The 20,839-nt window shown below is 38.0% G+C and overlaps 1 protein-coding gene across 2 annotated transcripts in view; it reads left to right on the forward strand.

Moving 5' to 3' along the window:
• Positions 1-20,839, forward strand: part of DYNC1LI1 (dynein cytoplasmic 1 light intermediate chain 1) — a 50,919-nt gene that overhangs the window by 17,698 nt on the left and 12,382 nt on the right. For both annotated transcript variants that reach the window (XM_074195619.1, XM_074195620.1), the window contains 8 exons: positions 4,706-4,825; positions 5,486-5,716; positions 9,977-10,143; positions 14,231-14,324; positions 15,905-16,040; positions 17,136-17,247; positions 19,370-19,429; positions 19,561-19,605. In XM_074195619.1, the coding sequence (XP_074051720.1) occupies positions 4,706-4,825; positions 5,486-5,716; positions 9,977-10,143; positions 14,231-14,324; positions 15,905-16,040; positions 17,136-17,247; positions 19,370-19,429; positions 19,561-19,605 (965 nt within the window). The remainder of the gene's footprint in view (positions 1-4,705; positions 4,826-5,485; positions 5,717-9,976; positions 10,144-14,230; positions 14,325-15,904; positions 16,041-17,135; positions 17,248-19,369; positions 19,430-19,560; positions 19,606-20,839) is intronic.

Here is a 20,839-nt window from a genome sequence, read left to right on the forward strand (position 1 = left end):
TCGTAGGAGACTATATATGTCAAACTGAGCCCTGCTTTCTCTCTTCTTCAATCCCACAGATTCCAAAAGGGAGTGATTACTTCCCTTTTTCTTTACCCCAGGGGTTGCCATCATTTCTACTTTTGTAGCCAGAAGCATTTTGGAAGTCACCACCAGCCTGGAAGCAGCATGAGGCAGCAGGAGGGATCTGGGCGTTTGCTCGAGCTCTTTCTCCTTTAGAGCATGTTCTCATTTTTGATTTTTATTAATGAGGATCTCATCCTTTAGAGGACCCAACTAGTCTCATTTCAGATTTCTCTCCAGAGAGGACACATCACTTCAGTTGCTGCCAACCTTGCTCTTCGTTCTTCGTTCATGCACCCACTCCCATGCCTCTCTCCCTTTTCCTTCCTACATTTCCTCAGGAGCATGCATCCACTCAGTATATAATGGCATTCCACTCTCTCCTCCCTTTTTTTCCACTTCACTTTTGCATATTGTTCCAGAGCTGTATTTCAGTCATGTGACTTGTCTTGCCCGTCTTCAGTGATACCTGTGAAATCATCTTTACCTCCTTTCCGTAGGCATCTCTAATTCACTTTCATGTGCTTCTATATAGAGAACTACAACTGTAGATCATTATTAAAGCTGATTCCTATTAAAATGTTGTTTCCCATGAGTTTCTAGGTATCACTACTCATTCTTTTTCTTGTGTTGTGGTTACTGGCTATGATCCTTTTCTATGTAAAATCCTTTTGGTAAGATATGCAAGATCACATACAAATATTTTCTTATTTATTACTTATTTAAGGTAATGGGGTTAAGTGACTTGCCCAAGGTCACACAGCCAAGCAATTATTAAGTGTCTGAGACTGAATTTGAACTCAGGTCCTCCTGACTCCAGGGCCAGTGCTCTATCCACTGCACCACCTAGCTGCCCCTTAAATACATTCTTACTAGTCCATCTCAGACTTTCTGTGATTCAGAAATTCAAGTCTTATTCTCAGACATCTTAACCAGTTATTCATTCCCTCAATACTTTTGTAAGTAAGCAGTTATTCCTTGTTTTATCTTTGTTATATTCTCTCTCTCTAATTTCATGTTTTTATTTTTTGGAGTTACTGAAAATAGATTTGCTAGTGTAAAAATGATTTGTTTGTTGATAACCTTTCAAATACTTAGCATTTAGTTGTCCTTGTATTAAAATTTAAAGTCAAAAGTCAGAACTGGGTTTTGGAAGGACAAATAGAAATCTTTAAGGATTGGAAGGAATTATAGGAAAAGAAAAGTTTTCTGATATAATTAAGGACTGGTGACTTCAAGTGTGAAAATATAGAGGGGGGGGGGACCCAGACTCCAAAGTTAGAAGTGGTTGGGCCATCAGAATGGAAGTCCATAGAGAACATGAATCATTCTCATAGGACTTTGGTAGATATCAGTGTTTTACAGGCAGTGTCCCCTTTAAAACTAGTCCTAACTCCATTGGGAGGAACATCATTTTATTGACAGAGTATAATCAGTTAAAGTTGCTTACTTCAAAAGTAAAGATAATTTGTTATGAAGAAAAGTATTAAGGGAATTGGGGAAAATTTCTTGTAGAAGATGGGATTTTAGCTGGTAATTGAAGGAAACCAGAGGAAAACAGACATGAGAAGGGGGAGAGTTCCAGACATGGAAGAGTATGAATCAAAATATTTGGAGTAGAGAGGTGGAATGTCCTATTCAAGGAACAACCAGGAGACCGATGTCACTGGATCCCAGAGTGCTGAGGAGGAGGGTGATATGACGAGAAAGAAGACTGGAAAGATAGAAGACTAGGATATGAAGGAGTTTGAAAGCCAAACAGGATTTTATATTTGATCCTGGAGCTTATTGATGGTGTTTGAGAGGAGGATCACTTTGTTGACTGAATGGATTGGGGAGAGACTTGAGGCACCAGCAAGCTGTTGTTGCAGTGATCCATGTGTAAAATGATAAGGACTGCTGACAGTGTTATAAAGGTAAAATTGATAGGATTTGTCAACTGATTGGATTTGAGAGACTGAAGAATTGGAGGAGAACCTCTAGGTTCACCTGGGTGTTTGGGAGAATGGTGATACCTTGGACCAGCAGTAGAGAGGTTAGGAAGAGAGGAGGGTTTGGGGAAAAGATGATGGCAAAAGTTGTTTTTGGTATTGAGTTTAAGGTGTTTATGGGACATCTTAGTTCTAAATGTCTGATAAATAGTGGGAGATGAAACATTGGAGATTAGGAGAGAAGTTAGGGCTAGATAAATAAATGTGAGAATTATCTCAGAGCAGTGATAGTTGAGATCATGAGTGCTGATGAGATCCAGTGAAATAGATAAGAGAAAGGGCCCAAGATGGAGCTTTGGAAAACAGTCATAATTAACAGGGGTAACCTGGATGAAGCTACAAGAAGAGACTGAGTGGTGGTCAGATAAAGGTAGGGGAACCAGGAGGAAGTGCTTGTTCTCTCGCACTTGTTCTTGTTCTTGTTCTTGTTCTTGTTCTTGTTCTTGTTCTTGTTCTCATTCTCTCTCTCTCTCTCTCTCTCTCTCTCTCTCTCTCTCTCTCACACACACACACACACACACACACACATACACACACACACAAAAAAAATCACAAACAAATGAAATTAGAAGAGTTTTTAAGGAGCAGAGGTATAATCAGTAATATCAAAGATGGCAGAAAGATCAAGAAGAGAATTGAGGAAATTGACCATTAGGTGGTCATCAGGAACTTTGGGGAGAACAATTTCAGGTGAATGGTGAGGTAAAAGCCAGATTTCAGAGAGTTAAGAGAGTGAAAGGAGAAGAAGTAGAGGCATCCATTGTAGACAGGATTTTAGACAGAAGAAAAAGAGATAATAGAACAATAGGATGAATGACCCAAGTGAGGATTTTTTGAAAACGGTAGAGACACAGGCATGCTTGTAAGCAATGGAGAAGCAGTAAATAGGGGAAGGTAGGATGATTTGGGATAATTTACTGGAGAAAATGAGATATGACAGATTACGTCTGCTGGAAGGGGTTTGCTTTAGCAAGGACAGGGACTGCTCCATTATGTGATTATAGATTAAAAAGGAGGTAGTTACAGAAGTCATGCTAGTGATACAAGGTGATGAGAAAAGAGGGAGCTTTTGAAGATTGGCCTCAGTTTCTTCAATATAATGTGAAACCAGGTTCTCAACTGAAAGGGTCTGGGCAGGGGGAGCAATAGAAGAGATGAGAGGGATAAAAAAGTTTATGACTTGGGAAAGTGAGTTAATTAGGTAATTTAAAAGTTGACATTATGGAACATATTTTGTAGTGGATCCAGTCAGTGGAATACTGTTATTTGGGGGGACTGTGTGTATGTGTATGAATAAAAGTAAAGGTTGTGATACTATTCTGGGATTGAGTCTTGACATGGCAAGATCTTCAAAGGGATTAAAGAGACTAGAGCCTGAGAGAAGACAACATGAGAGACTTGAAATGGTAGAGTTAGGAAAGTGTGGAGAGTGCAAGGTGATAGATTGGGAAAGAGCTAAGGAACAGAGGGATCTGAGTTCATGTGGGAAGAAGGAGAAAGATCTTTTAAGGTGCAAGGCAAAGGGAGCAGTGGAGAGAGACAGCTTACTGTGGTCAGAGAGATTCCAGGGAACATGGAAGAGGGTGCTGACAAGATCAAGGGAGGGTTGGGGGGGGGGGGCTCTTCAGGAGAGAGGACTGAATCAAGTACTGACCTCATTGAGGAAAAAAAAGGGTCCCAAGAATCCTGGAGGTTAGTAGATAGTAGCCGCAGCCCCAGATAAATGTGAATTGTATGACCCTCAGAGGAAGAGAGGCTACTGAGTGATGGTAGAGCCCAGCAGGGGCCCTGGGGAGAAAAGGATATGTACATACCCCACTGCCCTCCATCTTGACCAATGACTTAAGGGTACAACTGGTGCTGCAGGAGAGCTGAGGGAAACTGTGTTATGAGGAAGGAGCAGGCCTAAGTAAGTACAAGAAGGGTGAGGGGACAGCTAGGTGGTGCAGTGGATAGAGCACCAATCCTGGAGTCAGGAGGACCTGAATTCAATTTCGGCCACAGACACGTAACAATTTCCCTAGTTGTGTGACCCTGGGCAAGTCACTTAACCCCATTGCCTTGCAAAAAAAAAACAAAAAGAAGAAGGTGGAAGGAGAAGGAAAAGGAAAGGAAAGAATGTGAGAGGGTCCATCCCAAGGGCAGGGCTGCTTAGATTGAAGTTGGCTTTGCGGGGCCAGGAGGAGGAGGAGTGAGGGTCCTGGAGACTGGAAATTACTGGGAGAAGAAAGGTGGGAGGTGGGAGTCTATTAGTGACAAAGGGGTTCCGGAAGATTCTTTCTATGGGTTTAGAACAGGATATATGGCTATCCACATATTCTCTTGGTTCTCATAACAGATTTGTGAAAAAGATGCTATTACCATCTCCATTTGACAGATTAAGAAGCTGGGACTGATTCCATTGCTAGTACTTTAAGTGTAAAAACATAAGAAAAAAGGACTGCAGAATATAACTACTTTATTTGTAATAGCAAATAGTTGGAGGATGGCCAAATTATGGAATATTAGGAAAGGGGGATTTTATGATGCTGGGAGCTAGTTTTTTAAAATACAAAAAAAAATTTTTAATGTTTAAGTCATACTTATTATGAGTACTTTAAAATTCAAATTTATATTCTTAGCTAAAATCTCTTTTACAAATTTGTGTCTAGGTGAAGATGGAGCCGGAAAAACAAGCTTGATGGGGAGAATCCAGGGAAGAGCTGAGGAGTGCAAGAAGGGGCGAGGGGCAGAGTATTTGTACTTGAGCATTCATGATGAAGATAGAGATGGTGAGTAGTGACTGCTGATTTACAGCAGTAATATGCTTCTTAAAATGATGGAGATCCACCTTGTATTCAATCTTTTACTTTGGTGAACTTCAAGAGAATTCTGGGCTTTAAGTGTGTTCAGGTCCACAGACTTCAGACTTCATTTAGACAGGGCCCTAATTTTCAGACTGCTTGGACAGTTGTGACATTTTCATCTCTGCTGCTCTTTAAAACTGAACCAGAATCCTGTTGTCCTTCCCTTCTCTCATCAGTCATCTAGTCTCTAATACCAGTCCTGATTTAAAGCAAAAAATGTCACTTGACTGAATTTACTAAATATGAGCTTACATGTGATTGCTCGGGTGAATTGTAGATGTGTCTCTTTGTGAATTGTTAGGAGCATTAGCGCATGAGCGCCATTGATATTTGGTGAATGAGAAATATGATACTGAGGGAATCAAATAGACTGGACCTTGAGCAGCTGCCTCTTTTCAGAGAAGCCTACTGCTAAATGAATAGATGGTTCCCTTAAAGAATCTCTTTTTACTTTAACATTACCTCTCATGGAGAATAAACATGTTTAAAGAATGATATTTTTAGTTCCATAAAAGTTTATAGATTTGATTTTTTAAAGAAGAACTTGTAAAATATAACCCAAATCTATCATTCATTTTAATACAGATCAAACAAGATGTAATGTGTGGATCTTAGATGGAGACCTATATCACAAAGGACTCCTTAAATTTGCAATGGAAGCCAATTCTCTGAGAGACACTTTAGTTATTTTGGTGGTTGACATGTCAAAGCCTTGGACTGCTTTGGATTCTTTACAGAAATGGGCAAGTGTCGTGAGAGAACATATTGATAAGCTAAAAATTCCTCCAGAGGAAATGAAAGAAATGGAACAGAAATGTAAGTATTTTAGAACTATTCATGTTTACTTTTAATTTTATGTACATATATGCTGACAGTGATATTTGAACAATGATTATCAAATTTCATGGTGGACTTTTTTTTTTCCATGAAAGAACCTACACAAATCTTTTTTTTTTTATTTTTAGGAGATTATATACAATATTTATAATCCTCTATCTTTCCAACCAATTACTTTTTCTAAGAAAAAAGATACATATGAAATGTGATTAAAATTTTATCTTATGAGAAATAATGTGCAATTAATTCCAATATTTCTACATTTCTTTCAGATTTGGTTGGTATCATGGTATACTTCTTTTTTTTTAAGTTTTTGCAAGGCAATGGGGTTAAAGTAACTTGCCCAAGGTAATTATTAAGTGTCTGAGGTCAAATTTGAACTCAGGTCCTCCTGACTCCAGGGCTGGTGTTATATCCATTGTGCCATCTAGCTGCCCCTGTGGTATACTTTTTAAAAAAATTCTATTCCTAATGAATGATTGTTTAGGTAAGATTATCCTATGAAAATAAGCTTTGACTCTGGTTTCAGGGTGAAAGACTAAATTTGCCCATGTACTTTCACGAACTGTAAGATCATGAACTATAATCAAATTGTAATTCAAATTTAATAATCTTTTAGAACTCTACTTATGTTTAAAGTTTAGTACATGAATTTGTTGATCTCTCCAGAATTTAGTTTTAAATCCTCAATTCCATAATTATCAAATTTTATTGTTCTATAATAGTTTAAAATTGTATTTAATCAGAGTCACAATCATTGTACACACCTTTAGTGATTACTTGATCCAAGCCCCTCATTTTAGAGGTAAGAAAACTGAGGCCTAGAAATGATGTCACCCAGTTGGGGCAGGCCTCACCTGGGACCAGAGTCTGTGCCTGCCTTGGACTACCCCATTGGTTCAGCTGTGACCCGAACACAGCTGTTCAGCCAACTCAATAGTGATTTCATTTTATAAGGTCGCTTCTAGAATCTGTTATATTAACCAGTGAGAAGCAGGATCGCAGACATTCTATTGGCAGGAGGCTCCCTCTTCATTCATGGGGTTGGGGTGGCTCAGTTGTTTCCGTGACCGTTTTTTCCTCTTAAGGATGACTGTTTAATTCACCCTGTGGGCTGCAAAGGTGAACCAGGGGGAACTGATGGCTGTGGCTACAAGGTTAATTTTGCGTATTTAGCTCCCTAATTGTTTGTGCAACAGAGTGGGATCAACTTCCTAAGGACAAGAGACAGGGCAATGGGAGTCCAGAATGGGGAAGGAACGTAGTGTCGCTTTGGAAGGTCCCTCTTCTTTCACATCTCTTTACAAATATCGAGATTCCCTAAAGATTCATTTGGACTAAAAATGTATTAAGGGCCCCCTGAAAGTTGTTGTTAGAAATGGAAAGGTTTCCTGGGGGAGATTAGACCATATTTGCAATTTCTTATGAACAACTTTGAGTCAGATCAATACCAAACTCTGCCACATATAATAAATATAGGAACATTTATCTGACAGCTATTCTCAGAAAATGATGCCTGGGGAGGTAAGGAGATGTAGGCCTTGTTTCCGTTTTACACATGAGAACTTCAAAGGGCAGAGAGGGGAAATATTTTGGCCCCCTCCCAGATTCTCCCCACTGTGCCCAGCTGCATCTTGGGGCATTGGGGCAGGGAAGAGGGGAGAGAGGCAGGCCTGCTACCATGTGCGGGCAATGGGAAGGAGGAGAGAGAGAGAACTTCTAGCAGAAGTTATTTTTTTTGTTTGTTTTGGGGTTGATATTTTAGAACATATGTTACTGATGCTCCTCTCTCTCTCTCTCTCTCTCTCTCTCTCTCTCTCTCTCTCTCTCTCTCTCTCTCTGCTCTCATTATCATTTCCATCCCTGCTAAACAGTGTGTCACAATAGAGATGTCATCCCATGGAATTCTTTTTTTCTGGTTATATTTTATACATAAAAATGTTCTTTTTTTGGATACTTGTTAAAGTCAGAATTAAAAAAAATTAAAAATAAGGGGTGGCTAGGTGGCACAGTGGATAAAGCACTGGCCCTGGAGTCAGGAGTACCTGGGTTCAAATTTGGTCTCAGGCACTTAGTAATTACCTAGCTGTGTGGCCTTGATTAACCCCATTTGCCTTGCAAAAAAACATTAAAAATAAACATGAGTAAGTAAGTAAGTATGATGAGGACAACCAAATCCACACAGCAGCCATGTTGAGCAGCTGGCTCTACATCACTGCTCATGACTTGATTAAAATATTAGAATAAGTCTGGAATCCTGAAAACCTCAGCTGTGTCTTTCCTGGAGCTTCTTTAGCTTAGCCCATTGGTTCCCTTGTCCAATTGCAGTCTGGAAGGAAGAGGGAAAAGGAGAATAGGCAACTCTTTACCCCTGAATTCTCCCCCTTCCCCCTTATTAGAATGATAGACTATTTGCAGAATTTGCCTTTAATCTAGGAAATGATGTTGTAATCAGGAATAGTTGGGAGCTAGATTTAATTAAGACAGCATAGTGATAAGCCTACAGTTTTGTAAACTGAATTTAATTTTAGGTTTTATTTGACTGTAGTCTTTCGTATTAAGAATACATGAATTGGGGCAGCTAGGTGGTGCAGTGGATAGAGCACCGGCCCTGGAGTCAAGAGTACCTGAGTTCAAATACGGCCTCAGACACTTAATAATTACCTAGCTGTGTGGCCTTGGGCAAGCCACTTAACCCCATTGCCTAGCAAAAACCTAAAAAACAAAAAATACATGAATAAAATAGACTCTTTGGAAGAGGTAGGACAAACTATAGTCTCCCTTGCCAAATGAATATATGCCTTTTTTTCCTGGATTTTTCATCTTATAATCTTAAACTGTCTTTTAACTTTTCTTGGAAAAAAACAATTGTTCAAATTCATACAGAGCTTTACTATTTACAGTTACATTCCTCTCACTACTGCAGTAATTGAGTATGAGAAAAAAAGACCAGAATGGTTGAGGACTTTGTTCCTCCTCATGTAACTAGTAAAGGGGAAAGCCAAGACTTGAATCCACATCTTCATTGTGTCTTACATAAGCAAGTAATCTAGTTTAGGATGGAAAAGAGTTCTAAGAAATGTTATTTAAATTAAAAAAAAACATAGGCCATTTAATCATTTACAGATCAGTGAGTGTATAATTGACGCATTTTGCTGGCTCATTTTACAGTGAGCCAACTTCTATACACAGCTGTGTGTGTGTGTGTGTGTTCATGTGTACATATACATATATATAGTGTTTTAAAAATGTATCTGATGGGGCGGCTAGGTGGCATAGTGGATAGAGCACCAGTCCTGGAGTCAGGAGTACCTGAGTTCAGATCTGGTCTCAGACACCTAATAATTACCTAGTTGTGTGGCCTTGGGCAAGCCACTTAACCGCATTTGCCTTGAAAAATCCAAAAAAAAAAATGTATCACTCATCATAATGAATACCTAAATATTTTGATATTAGAGTTGATATAACTTCTTTCTCTGAAAGTACTCCTATTTGATGTTTATTTTTATCTCTTTTACTAACTTGCGGAACTATAGTTTAGAAAAAAGGTATAAATTATGTGATGTGCACACAATGTGATGATGATGATGATGATGATAATGAAAAACAACCTGGTAGAATGGATAAAGACTTAGAAGCCAGGAATTACTGGATTTAAGTCTCACCAAAGACTGATGATGATGATGATCCAACAGCTAGCCTTTACTCTACATTTGGAGGTTTGCAGAGTACTTTCCATGTATTGTCTCATTTGACATCACAAGCTTGCTGTGACCTTGGTACTCTTCTTTCCATTTTATAAATGAAGAAACTCCCAACTGAGAACAGACCAGAGCCTTGCCCAGGGGTGTCTGGGCAGATTAGAGGGAAGAGCTTCTAGACTCTTGGTTTGGCTCCCTGTCCAATGCACCAGTAGCTGCCCCAGAATGCCCTCCATCTTCCCTGAGAGTTTCTTCTGGTGATGAAATCACAGATCCTTCTGCCCCCATCCTGCCCTTCCCCCATTGTCTTTACAGAGACAGAAACAGCTCTAGTGCTCAGGTCCTCTTCTCTCTTTGAGGAGAGTGTTGTCCTTGTCCTCCTAAGAATTAGTGCAATATTCTCTTTATTCACACATATCTCTTTAAGGCATAGTTCGAAACAGATACACTGAACCCTCATACTCAAATAAGTATTATTTTAATAGGAAATATAAAAAATGAAACTGTTATGAACAAAAGTGTGTTCTCTGCTTTCCAGTGATACGAGATTTCCAAGAATATGTCGAACCTGGAGAAGAGTTCCCTGCTTCTCCACAGAGAAGAAGCACCTTACAGGATGACAGAGAGGACAGTGTCATGCTACCCCTTGGGGCAGACACACTGACCTGTAACCTAGGCGTGCCAGTGCTGGTGGTTTGCACAAAGGTTGGTGTCCTTGCCAGGGCCAGTGAGGAAAGCAGGATTCTTTTGCTTTGTGGGGAAATGTACTTTCTCCATGTGAATCTGACCCTACAGGATAATTATTATAGTCTAATGGTAGACACTTTTTTCTTTTTTTTTAATTATATTTTTTTTATTTTGAATTTTACAGTTTTTCCTTTAATCTTGCTTCCCACCCCACCCCCATAGAAGGCAATTTGCCAGTCTTTACATTATTTCCATGGTATACATTGATCTAAGTGGAATGTGATGAGAGAGAAATCATCCTTAAGGAAGAAACATAAAGTATAAGAGATAGCAAGATCAGACAGTAAGATAACATATCTAAATTAAAGGGAATAGTCCTTCGTCTTTGTTCAAACTTCACAGTTTTTTCTCTGGATACAGGTGGCATTCTTCATTCTAGAGAGCCCCAAATTGTCCCTGATTTGTTGCACTGATGGAATGAACAAATCTATCAAGGTTGACCATCACCCCCATGTTGCTGTTAGGGTGTACAATGTTTTTCTGGTTCTGCTCATCTTGTTCAGCAATTTCCAGTTCTTTGCCACCACAAACAGGGCTGCTATGAATATTTTTGTACAAGTGATGTTTTTACCCTTTATCATCATCTTTTCAGGGTACAGACACAGTAGTGGTATTGCTGGATCAAAGAGTATGCGCATTTTTGTTGGTAGACACCTTTTTCAAACTGGATTGATAAACAACCTTAATCCCTGTTAGTCTTTTAAAGAGAATTAATTTCAAAAATTAACTTGTCACAGGAAGTAATTTATCTCTTTATTTATTTTGGTAGCCAATACCATTATCCTTATTTTTTTGTCCAGTCATCTCAGTCATATCCAACTTTTAATTTTTTTTTGACAGATACTAGATTGGTTTGCCTTTTCCTTCTCCAACTCATTTTACAGATGAGGAAACAGAGGCAAACAGGATTGAGTGATTTGCCCAGCTTCACGTAGCTTTTAAGTATTGAAGGAGAGATTTGAAATCAGAAAGATGAGTCTTTCTATCTAACTCCAGGCCCAGCACTCTGTCCATTGTGCCACCTAGCTGCCCTAGTAAAATTATACCTGCTTTTATTTTTGCTAAATTAAAATTAGTACCCAATTTTTCAAAGTTTGTGCAAATTTCATATATAATTGGATTGAAATTCATAAGAATTTGATAAAGTAGTGATGGTGTAAATAAAATTTCAGGTTGTTTTAAGTATTTTGACAGCATTCATTGTATACTAATATTGTGTTACTAAATAATGATTCATTAAAAGTGGTCTGATAAACTTCTGGTTTGGTGGACACTTAGTTCAGTTTACTTATCATATCCTTCATTGAAGCAATAATACTATATTTGCCTTTTGAAAAATTATATATTTGAAATTTCCCTTTCCTCTCCAATCTAAATTTATGAACTTTTATTATGTTTCAGTAATAATGGGCTCAAGAAATTCAAGTCAGTAATTTAAAAAATTATCTTTGGTCTTAGGAAATTGAATTTTTTTATTTCACTTATTTTTATTTCAGTATTTTAAAATTCCATTCTTAAATGCATTACAAGGAAAGATGACAACATACTAATCTGTCGGTACCAAAAGGAATAAACAACTTCAGAAACATCTAACTTAAAAATTGTTTTTCTCTCCTCAAAGTTCCTCGTAATCATTTTCTAATGTATTTTTTGCTGTGCACCATTAAAAAATATGAATTTTCCCCTGTTTTATTCTTATTAATCTTGGTAGGCAAGCATTTCTAGGCAGCTCCCATTTTCACCATGATGTATTCTTGGAAAGTGTGCCCTCAGTGGATCTTATTTTCCCATAGGATCAGTATTATAACTGGGAGGTCTTTAGATTTGGAAGATGCCTTTGAGATCATTTATTCCAACTTCCCTTCCTCTAGAATAAGAATAAGGTGAGGTGTATGTGACTAGTTAGAACTGACTCTGGAACCCAGACCCTGTGACTTTTTCCCATTGTCCCACTGCTTGTTCCAATCAGACTCTGAGTAATGTGTCTTTAATAATTTGAAATTTTAATGATGGTCTTTTTTTTCCCTTTGATTTTTGCAAGGAAGTGGGGTTAAGTGACTTGACCAAGATCACACAGCTAGGTAATTACTAGTGTCTGAGGCCAGTGCTCTATCCACTGTGCCACCTAGCTGCACTGGATGATGTTCTTGAAATCCTTTTAAAAATGAGTAGAATTGGGTATAAAGTATATAGTAATATACATTGATCCCTGCAAAGTTTATTGTATATTAGTCTATATGGATCTAAAACCAATAGTGTGTTATAAAACATTAAACATTTAATAATTTTGCCTGTTACTTTTGGGGAAAATGTGGGTGGCTCAGATTCTTTTAAAAAGCTGCAAAGAGGGGGCGGCTAGGTGGCCCAGTAGATAGAGTGCCGGCCCTGGAGTCAGGAGTACCTGAGTTCAAATCTGACCTCAGACACTTAATAATTACCTAGCTGTGTGGCCTTGGGCAAGCCACTTAACCCCATTGTTCTGCAAAGACCTAAAAAAAAAAAGCTGCAAAGGGAGTTTTGTTTGATGTCTTATATTTTTTTTTTGATAAATTTTTATTTAGCAAGTAGAGGTCTTTAGAATCATTTCAGTGTTCCTAGTGCTGAGGTTTTCAGAAGTTACCTGTTGGTTCTCTTTGACGCTTAATTGTCATGCTTCATTAATTGAGTAAAGATGCAGAAAACTGTAACATTGAGGTCAATAATTAAACAAAATCATGAAGAGATATACCAGGTTTGAAGGGCATGAAAGATGAGATTTTGCTTACAAGTTTAGATAAATCTTGAGGGAACTTTAGATTCTAGATACTTACTATGGAAAAGAATTATTTGAGCTAATCAATTAAACTTCAGCATCCTCTGTATCTTACCCCTTCCAGAAGCTTGAACAGGTGAAACCTTCCCCCTGAAGTATTTCCCCCACAATTAATTTTACCACATTTGTCCCTGGTGCTTAGAGTTGGACCATTGGTCCATAAGATGGAGAGTTGTAAGAGACTGTAAAGGTCAGGGGGTCATGACTTAGGATCATTTTTTTAGAGCATATCTTGGGCCATCTCGTCCAGCCCTCTGCAAGACCGAATACCCCTAAGGTTAAATGACTTGACCTGGATCACACAAAAAGTGAGTTGAAAGCCTCAGTTGTACTCCACTTTTCCCGTTCCTCTTAATAGTTCTCAAGCCCTTGCATGCAGTGGATATTTTCACAGTAAATTAAAGACCTAAATGAGTTAAAGATGGCAGACATTTATCAGCCTTAAAGGGAAAGAATTCCTCCCAGCACAGAAACAAGAAGTGCTGGCTTCAGGCCAACTCCAAGTGCCCACCTGTGTGTCCCCATGTATAGGATGACAGATACAGGTGATCATATATCTTATTCAATGTAGGTACTTGCCAGAGTTATTTATTCTCTTACACTCAACTCCCCGTGTTAAATCCATCTTTTAACAATGATGATAGCCCTGGTGCTTTACAAAGGATGAAGCTCTAATGGACCCATCAAGGGTCAGCCATGGGATATTATGGGCCTCAAGAAACATTTGGGGAAGAATTTGGGGAAATTTTTTTGTAGAAACACTTTGTGGAAGACCATGGAGAAATTTTTGTTTTTACTTCATCTGTCTGTAATTATCATTCCCATCTGCCTTACTAGGCTATCTACTTTCTGTGCCCCAAAATTCATTACTTCTTGGCCAACTTTTTCATGATAAATCCTCTCCCAAGGTAGCTAGGGTGGTTAACAGACCTATAGTCTGTCTCTAGGTCTTCAATCAAAGCTGTTTCTGCTTAGAACCACAAAACTTCACTTTAGGAAGGCAGGTCTTGGTGACACATCAGCATAGACAATGAAAGTGGAGAAGTTTATCACTAAAATAATTTAATTTATGCAAACACTTACTTTGACTCCTTTACAGGAATACATTTCATTAAATAAAGTACATGTTATATTTAAGTGAATTTTAATCTTTTATGGCTGTTATTTTCATTTCTTGTATTTGTGATTCAATGCCATCTTTTCAGCAATTTTGTGATTATTTTATTTCAACAGTGTGATGCCATTAGTGTGTTGGAAAAAGAACATGATTACAGAGATGAACACTTTGACTTTATTCAGTCATATATCCGGAAGTTTTGTTTACAGTGTATCCTTTTAAAATCTGGGATTGCATAATGGTTGCACATGTACATTAATATTTGTGTTGCATTATAGAGGGAAAGGAATTATGTTGATTGAATTTCCCAGTATGTTAGACTTCGAGGAGAAAGAACCCCATTTAGTTGTTTTATTTAGGATCTAATTATTTGATGAGTAGATCATCCATGCCTTTTATATGTCCTTCTTTGCCAACTTTTTGCCAAATTGTTGCTTTTTGATTCTCTAGAAGAGAGAATATTTCAACTAATCAGTTTTATACTGATTAAAAACATGGAAAGTTCAAAGCATTGTTTTTATAGTGCTTATAGGAAGTGCAAATGAGTGATGCCAGCCAAAGTATCAGCTTTGAACCTAAGGATATCTACTTTTGTGTCTTGTTGACTCCACTTGTAGCTCAAGAATCCTTGGCGGTACTGCCTCTGTATCACTGGATCTCTTGAACAATATAAGGCTTCGAACCCAAAGAAAAATGAACCCTGAAGAATAGTCAAGAAAATAGAGATTCTAGGTCAAAATAATAGGCTGATAGTTTTCCCTTTCCCATCCCTTATTATTATTGATTTGCCTTCCATCCCTGTAGCAAAAATTCCATGGATTAGATTTTTTTTTTAGTTTTTTTTTTTTTGCAAGGCAATGGGGTTAAGTCACAAGGCCACACAGCCAGGTCATTATTAAATGTCTGAGGCCAGGTTTGAACTCAGGTACTCCTGATTTCAGGGCCGGTGCTCTATCCACTGCACCAGCTAGCCACCCCAGCCATGGATTAGTTTTTTGAAAACAAATGGGTTAAAGGACACTGACTCAACAAAAGATACTTTGTGTGTGTGTGTGTGTGTGTGTGTGTGTGTGTAAAAACAGTGGTGAGTCAGAATAGGTGAGGTTAGTGTTCTGTAAGGTCTTTTGTCTTCTGAAACTTATCTGTAGACCTGATAGTTCAAGACCTAATGTTTTTCCTGGCCCCCCCCCCAGCACCCCAACCCAACCCACAACTACATATAGTGTACCTGAGAAACACAAATATGAATGGCAGTTCTAGGAGAATTAGTCTCAGTTTACCTCACCTTATTGCTAATTAATTTAGAAGTAACCAATTCACATTAAATAAATAATGTTGGAAGGTTGGGTGTATGAAATTTGAAAGTGAATAAGTACAACCTTTGTGAAAAGAGTTCCCTTAATGGTGAAGAAATTTATTTTAAACTAATGCTTTCTAGTCTCACTCCTAGCTTCCTCCCTACACTTCTCTTCTCACGCTCCCCCCCCCCCCCAGTTTCCCCAGTTTTTGTAGATTAAGAAATTTTTATCTTCTTAGTTTTTGGTTTAGTAATGTGGTTGTTTCTATCAACTTTACTATTGCCTTGGGGTTTGATAAGAAACAAAGCCTTCTAATTAGTTTATGCAATCTATCTGTTTTGGATGTCCTTAATCTATATGTTAGTGATCTTATTTTTTTAAAAAATGAGAAGCAATCAGTAAAACAAACAGTGTGCTAATGTGCCAAGTGATTTAAAACACATCTGGTAAGTTTATAATTTGCTCCGAAATTTCCTTAACACATTTATTTAGATGGTGCAGCACTTATTTACACTTCAGTAAAGGAAAATAAAAATATAGATTTAGTATATAAATACATTGTTCAGAAATTGTATGGATTCCCTTTTAAGATTCCTGCTGTTGTTGTGGAAAAAGATGCAGTATTTATGTAAGTATCTCATAGGTAGATGGTGCACTCTGGGATGTTTTTGTTTAAAAGTGTTGATATTTGATAGTCATTTGGGATAGTGGAATAAACACGGGGCAGAGGCAGAGGCTGGAGGGAGGTGGGAATCAAGAGGATTTTCTATTATGCATTAAAACGTCTGTTATTCAAGAAGAGAAATCCCATTCTCTACAGCTGCACAGTTTAGTTTGTCTCTTGGCTTTAGCATTTTTCCAACTATTTAATTATATATCACAATATGAAATAATTTCAGTTTATTTATGCAAACATGGAATTGGCCATATAATTTCATTGCTATTAAGCTCTCCTGTGTAAGCAAACTTCCTCAACCAAGTTTGGTCAATACTTTCTCTGCCTCTTCAAGTCTGGAGAGAGTTGCCCAGATTCCAGAAAAGGAAAGTGAGCTGGCCAGGGTCCCCAGGCAGTATGGGACTCTTCCTCCTATTATACCACACAGCCACTTTTCTAATGTTGTTCAGTTGTTTCAGTCGTGTAAGACTCTTCATGACCCCCTTGGGGGTTTTCTTGGCAAAGATGTTGGAGTGGTTTGTTGTTTCCCTCCGTATCTCATTTTACAGATGAGGAAACAGAGGCAAACAGCATGCAGGGTCACACAGGTGTTAAAAGTGTATGAGACCAGATTTTTACTCAAGAAGATGAGTCTACTTGACTCCAGGACTGATGCTCTGGTACCTAATACATACCTATAAATGTGATTTAGGTTAATTGGAGTTTTGAGGGATTTATCCATTTAAGAGAAAAAAATCTTTGTTACTTTGAAATGGTTAAAAACATATATCTGAATAAAACCAAAGGGTTCTTTGGGTCTGTACTGCATCCAAATTATCACTAATAATGATCATATGCAAAGTCATCTTGTTTCAAGAAAACTCCTAATCCCTTTGCAGCATGACCCCCTGTAACAAAAAGTCTTGGCTGCTAAAGAGGACCCAAAGTTGAATTATTAGGATTGTAGTACTGAACCACAACAGATTCCTTTTTGTTACAGCATTGGGTTAGGGAAGGGGACATATACATATAAGTGGTTAAATACTGATGTCTACAAAATATTTCTAGTCCAGCAGGATGGGATAATGATAAGAAAATAGGAATTTTACATGAAAATTTTCAGACGTTAAAAGCAGAAGATAGTTTTGAAGATATTATAACCAAACCACCTGTCCGAAAGGTAATTTGATTTTTATTTTTAAGTTTTTAATGGAATATTGATGTTTTTCATTAAGAAATGGGATTGTGATCTTTCCAGGAATTTGCTTGTTTATAAGGAAAGCTCTGTTCTATCAGTTGTAACTCTGTCTAATTGTAATGGTGACAAGGGCAAATTGAGTTCTTCTGTGGTTTTGCTTTTAGCCTATATTGAAAGGACATGCTCCCAGTCTAATCTTAGTAGAGTCATAGCCATTGAAAAGGAAGGTTTCTTTACCTTCTTGATTCTTTCCTGCCCAGAGAAACTAAGAACCTCTCCTCCCCTTTTAAGAAGTTTTATTGCATTTAGAGGAAAAGATCAATGCTCTGGAACTCAGAGGCCTTACGTGTTATCTCGTCCCCTTCTAGTTCACAAATGAGGAAAGTGAGACCTGGAGAGGCTGAGGGTCCCACAAGGAGCCCCTGGCAGAGCCAGGATTGGACCTCCATCCTCCAAGTGCAGCATTTTTCCCATTGAACCCACGCAGATTTTATGAACAGTTAAATAATTAGGCAGGCCACAAGGATCCTCATAACAATAAGTCATTCTTGGGATCTTTGAAATTTCTTTCCTGGGAGATCCTCAGGTCAGTGTTTATAGAGCACCAGGTAAGCCTGCCAGCTATTCATCAGTAATAGATTACAAGGTTCTGTTAAGGAAGAGTCTTGTTTTGGATGTGAGAGAGAGGAACATGCCCTATTTTGATGTATCTATGATTGCACTTTGTCCTTCATTTTTCAAAGAAGACTACAACATGAGGGAGGTGATGCCATGATAAGCGCGTGAACTGGTTTGGGGTGGGGTGGGGGAGGTTGTGCTAAGTCAGTGGCCTCACTGTCTTCTCCAGAGTTAACTAGATCCAGTGGCCAGATATGAACTAGGATGACTGGAGATGGGCCCTGGATGCGAGGGAGTCAGAGTTAAGTGATTTGCCCAAGGTCACACTGCTAGTAAGTGGCAAGTATCTAAGGCTGAATTTAAACTCCTGTCCTTCTGACTCCAAGGCTAGTGCCCATAACTCTAGTAATTAAGAGTTTAAGGATGCACTGTGTGCTGGAGGGGGGCTGACACAGCAAGGGAATATGCCTGCATTTATCCAGTCAGACTAGATGACCTGGGATTCTCTAGTTCATTTAAATGAAGCAAACAAAAACTTAATAGTTGTTTAAACACTACTTTAATGTCCAGGAAAGGGCAGCTATGATTTCACTGTCACTAAGAGGAACTGAGTCTCTCCCCCCCCCCCCCCCCCCCACCGTAGAAAGTCCATATTTTGAGAGCAGGGTAAGTCTTTGTAGTTCTGACTCCTAGTACAGCATCTGGAAAAAGGGTGGGGTTTTTTTTGTAAGGCAAGTGCCGTTAAGAAACTTGCCCAAGGTCGTATAACTAAGTAAGAATTAAGTGTCTGAGACTGAATTTGAACTCAGATCCTTCTGACTCTAGGACCAGTTTTCCATCCACTGTCCTACCTTGCTGCCCCTGAAAAAAGTTTTTAAAATAATAATAATGTTTTATACAGCAGTCACTTGAATATGCCTTGAATATGCCTTGAATATGCTAGCAGACATTTATAAAACTCCCACATAATATTGTAAATGACTTGGATAGTGGGAAAGAATATAAGAAAAGTAAATAAAGGTCATTTTTCAGGAAGAATTATCTAGACCCTTATACAATAGGCAGCATACATAATAAATGAAAATTAACTTAAAATCAGTCATGTCAAACTCAAATAGAAACAGGGACCTTTAAACTGAATAAAATCATCTCAGCAGGATACATATTGACTTAGATTTGCCCCCATTTCTAGAATATGGATCCAGATGATTCTTTTTAGTTTCTTCAGCTTTTTAATTAACTGCTTATCATTTTAGTAGTCAACTCTTGAAACATCTCCTTTAGATTGAAGTTAAGATCTTTGGAGCAGTAGCCAGGTGTTTCTGTCTTATGAGAGCTCCCAGACTGACCCTCCCAAAATGAGACCAGGTGCAAAGAATAAGGTTGACTTTTAGAGAGATAATCTCCATAATCTAGTATAATGTTTTTATTTTTCCATATCTTTAGGGTATATATATTGAACTCAGTTAAACATTTCTTGTTTCAGGTTGTTCATGAGAAGGAAATTGTAGCAGAAGATGACCAAGTATTTCTTATGAAGCAACAGGTCAGTACATTTCATTTGAAAGCAGATTTAGAATTTAATGTATAAACTCATTCTCCAAAAATATGTGGAAAATTGAAGCAAAAATTTACTTAAAATTATGCATTCTAAACTAGTTGTTTTTCTTTTTTCAGTCCCAGTTAGCAAAACAACCACCGACAGCAGCTGGAAGGCCAGTGGTTAGTATTACAAAATTAAGAAAATGCAAGAACATATTTATTTGGTATTTTTACTTAATTTTCTGTGTGTGTGTGTGTGTGTGTGTGTGTGTGTGTGTCTCACATAAATGTCTAGTTATAAAAAAGGAACTGAAAACTTTGTCTTTTTTATTGTTTTTGATATAACTTATTCCATTTCTAGAAAAAATTTAAGTTTTAAAGAAAATAGAAATCCCTGGGTTAAATCTGGTCCCTGATAGACATTGTGTGACGTCATCTTGGTCACTTAACTCTTCAATAGTTCAGACTACTCCCTAAAACTAACTTGCAGAGAAGATGTAGACTTTTATTGGTGGAGGGAGTATCCTGAGGAGAGCTCCCTTTTCTAAAGAAAAAATCCACTTCTCTCCATGTATTACATTAAGGACACTATAGCACCCCAATGTTCATGGGTCGTAGCATTTATATGGGAGCTTCAGCCTGAGAACAGTAACCCTGCCACCCATACAGACAAGATAACATCTTCCTCTCCACTATTCAGGGGGCTTCATGGCCTAGGACTGGCAGAAGATGACACTGAAAGAACAATTTTCCCCTCCAGCCTCACTGGACCCTTTGTTTCTTAATTAATATTTTGTTTTGTTAGCTCTCTTTGTTGGTGTCTTGCCACTAAATTTTAAGTTCCTTGGGAGTGGGGGTCCACAAGGTATCTGCCTTAGCACCAGCTTTAGCACCTTAGTATGAACTTTAAAATATTGATTGGTTAATTTCAATTCACCTTTGAGACAAGGAGCCAGGTAGTTGTAAAATGGGGATAAGACGGTACTTCTCACTGGAAACCCCATCACCACACTTCTTTTTCTTTCTAGGACTTGTTTTCCTCCACTTCTGATAGGCAAGGGATTAAAAACCAGATCCCTCTGTAGCAAGTTTCCAACTAAATAAAGTTTGCTAAAATAAAACTTCATTTAATGAATTTGGGGCTAAGTTAAATTTTGCAAAAAAGTATGTATGAAACTGAAAAAAATTGCTAAGCAAATTAAACAAGATAATAGAAGAAAATATTTAGTCTAATGAAACAAATTTTCTTGTTTCTTCAGGAGCATCCATTTACATAAAATTATTAATTATAAACCAGTTATAAACTGTGGTTATCTAGTTACTAGAACATTCTTGATATCTTATTACTGAAACTCAGTAGGCTAGCTGAGCAAACTGAGGCCCAGAAGGCTTTCCCCAAGGTATTACAGGTTCT

This window comes from Macrotis lagotis, chromosome 7 (genome assembly GCF_037893015.1).
Source record: "Macrotis lagotis isolate mMagLag1 chromosome 7, bilby.v1.9.chrom.fasta, whole genome shotgun sequence".
In the NCBI taxonomy this organism is placed as follows: domain Eukaryota; kingdom Metazoa; phylum Chordata; class Mammalia; order Peramelemorphia; family Peramelidae; genus Macrotis; species Macrotis lagotis.